The following is a 1,245-nucleotide window of genomic DNA, read 5'->3' on the forward strand; positions in this document are numbered from 1 at the left end:
CAGCGGAATCTTCTCGCCTCCCTCGAAGCCCTCGCAGTCAATGTACATGACGGGGTGGCGATCGCCGACGCTGGCAGGGTCCGAGTAAAGATGCACGTCGCCGGAAGTGGGAATGCTGTCGTCAGCGACGTTCCCGGCGACTGGGGATGGAAAGCCTCTGCCTCCATGCTCTGCATCCGCGAGAGAGATGAGCAGTTTGATCAGGGTTGACTTGCCGGCGTTTGTGACGCCGATGAAGGAGACGAGGCGAGGGAATTGCAGCGGTGCCGAGTCTCGTCTGCCGGCGCCTGCTGCGCAAAGAATCTCGTAGCGACCGTAGTCCTCCAGCACCGGTCTCCCATACCTGTCGCGAACAACGCCGAACCATTTGGACGTTTTGTCCTTTTGGTGCAACCGCTCGACAACGTCGCTGGCGTTGGTCGTGTCAAAAACGCTACCGATTTTTCGAGCAACCATTGGGTGTACCTGCTCGTGTGGCGTGCGGTCTCTGTCTCCCTTGCCCGGTCTGTGGGGCACTTGTTGGTTCCAACAGTCGCTACAAATGTGTCAGAATGCCCACACTTTGACCACTTTGCAGACGCCCGGCCAGTGACACATCGCCGTAGCTTACTCGCAGTACGTGCAGTAGCACTTCGCGCAATACCACAATGGACTTGGCGAGCCCATGCAGTCTGCTCCCTCACAGACGAGCGGGACGTCCTCGTTGTCCTCGGTCGAGCTGGATGTCGAGCAACTGGTTCGAGGTTCGGCAGGCATGGCCTGTGTACCCTTGTACGGATGGAGTGTACCCTTGTACGGATGGAACATGTTTCGCAATGCAGGCGTAGACGGGTTCGCGACCTGTGTCCTTTCTGGATCCATTCGGACTTTATAGCTCAGTCGTCTCTCTCGCGCTCCGATGACAGCATCTAGGTTCGACGCGAGCCACTTCGCGAGCCGGATGATTGCAAAGGCCGGGCGAGTGGCAAGACTCCTTTGGGCCCGACATGAAAAGTCCCCGCGGGCGCCTCGTACATTAACGTCACCCTTGCATTGCCTTTTCTTCGGCAATCACACCACAGTAAAGCAATCTGGGTAATGGATGGATGCGGAACGGGAGCGGTCAAGACCTCGACTCGGATCACGAGATATTCATTCTGCGCTACGATACCGTGCAGTTCCTCTTATGATTTTACAGCAATCGTTCCGCCTGCCCAGGACGTATCTGGACGACGCTCACTTCGTAGATCCCTGCCTCTCGTCCTT

General features: G+C 57.3%; 1 protein-coding gene across 1 annotated transcript; it reads right to left on the bottom strand.

The window, feature by feature from the left end:
- WHR41_09619 (uncharacterized protein) lies at nt 1-756 on the bottom strand (the record flags this gene model as incomplete). Its single annotated transcript, XM_069378222.1, has 2 exons — nt 1-535; nt 611-756. Coding segments are annotated over 2 exons (681 nt in total), but the record flags the coding sequence as incomplete, so codon positions are not given.
- Nucleotides 757-1,245: the final 489 nt, after the last annotated feature.

Source organism: Cladosporium halotolerans (genome assembly GCF_011745625.1).
Source record: "Cladosporium halotolerans strain TM138-S3 chromosome Unknown Sca429, whole genome shotgun sequence".
NCBI lineage: Eukaryota > Fungi > Ascomycota > Dothideomycetes > Cladosporiales > Cladosporiaceae > Cladosporium > Cladosporium halotolerans.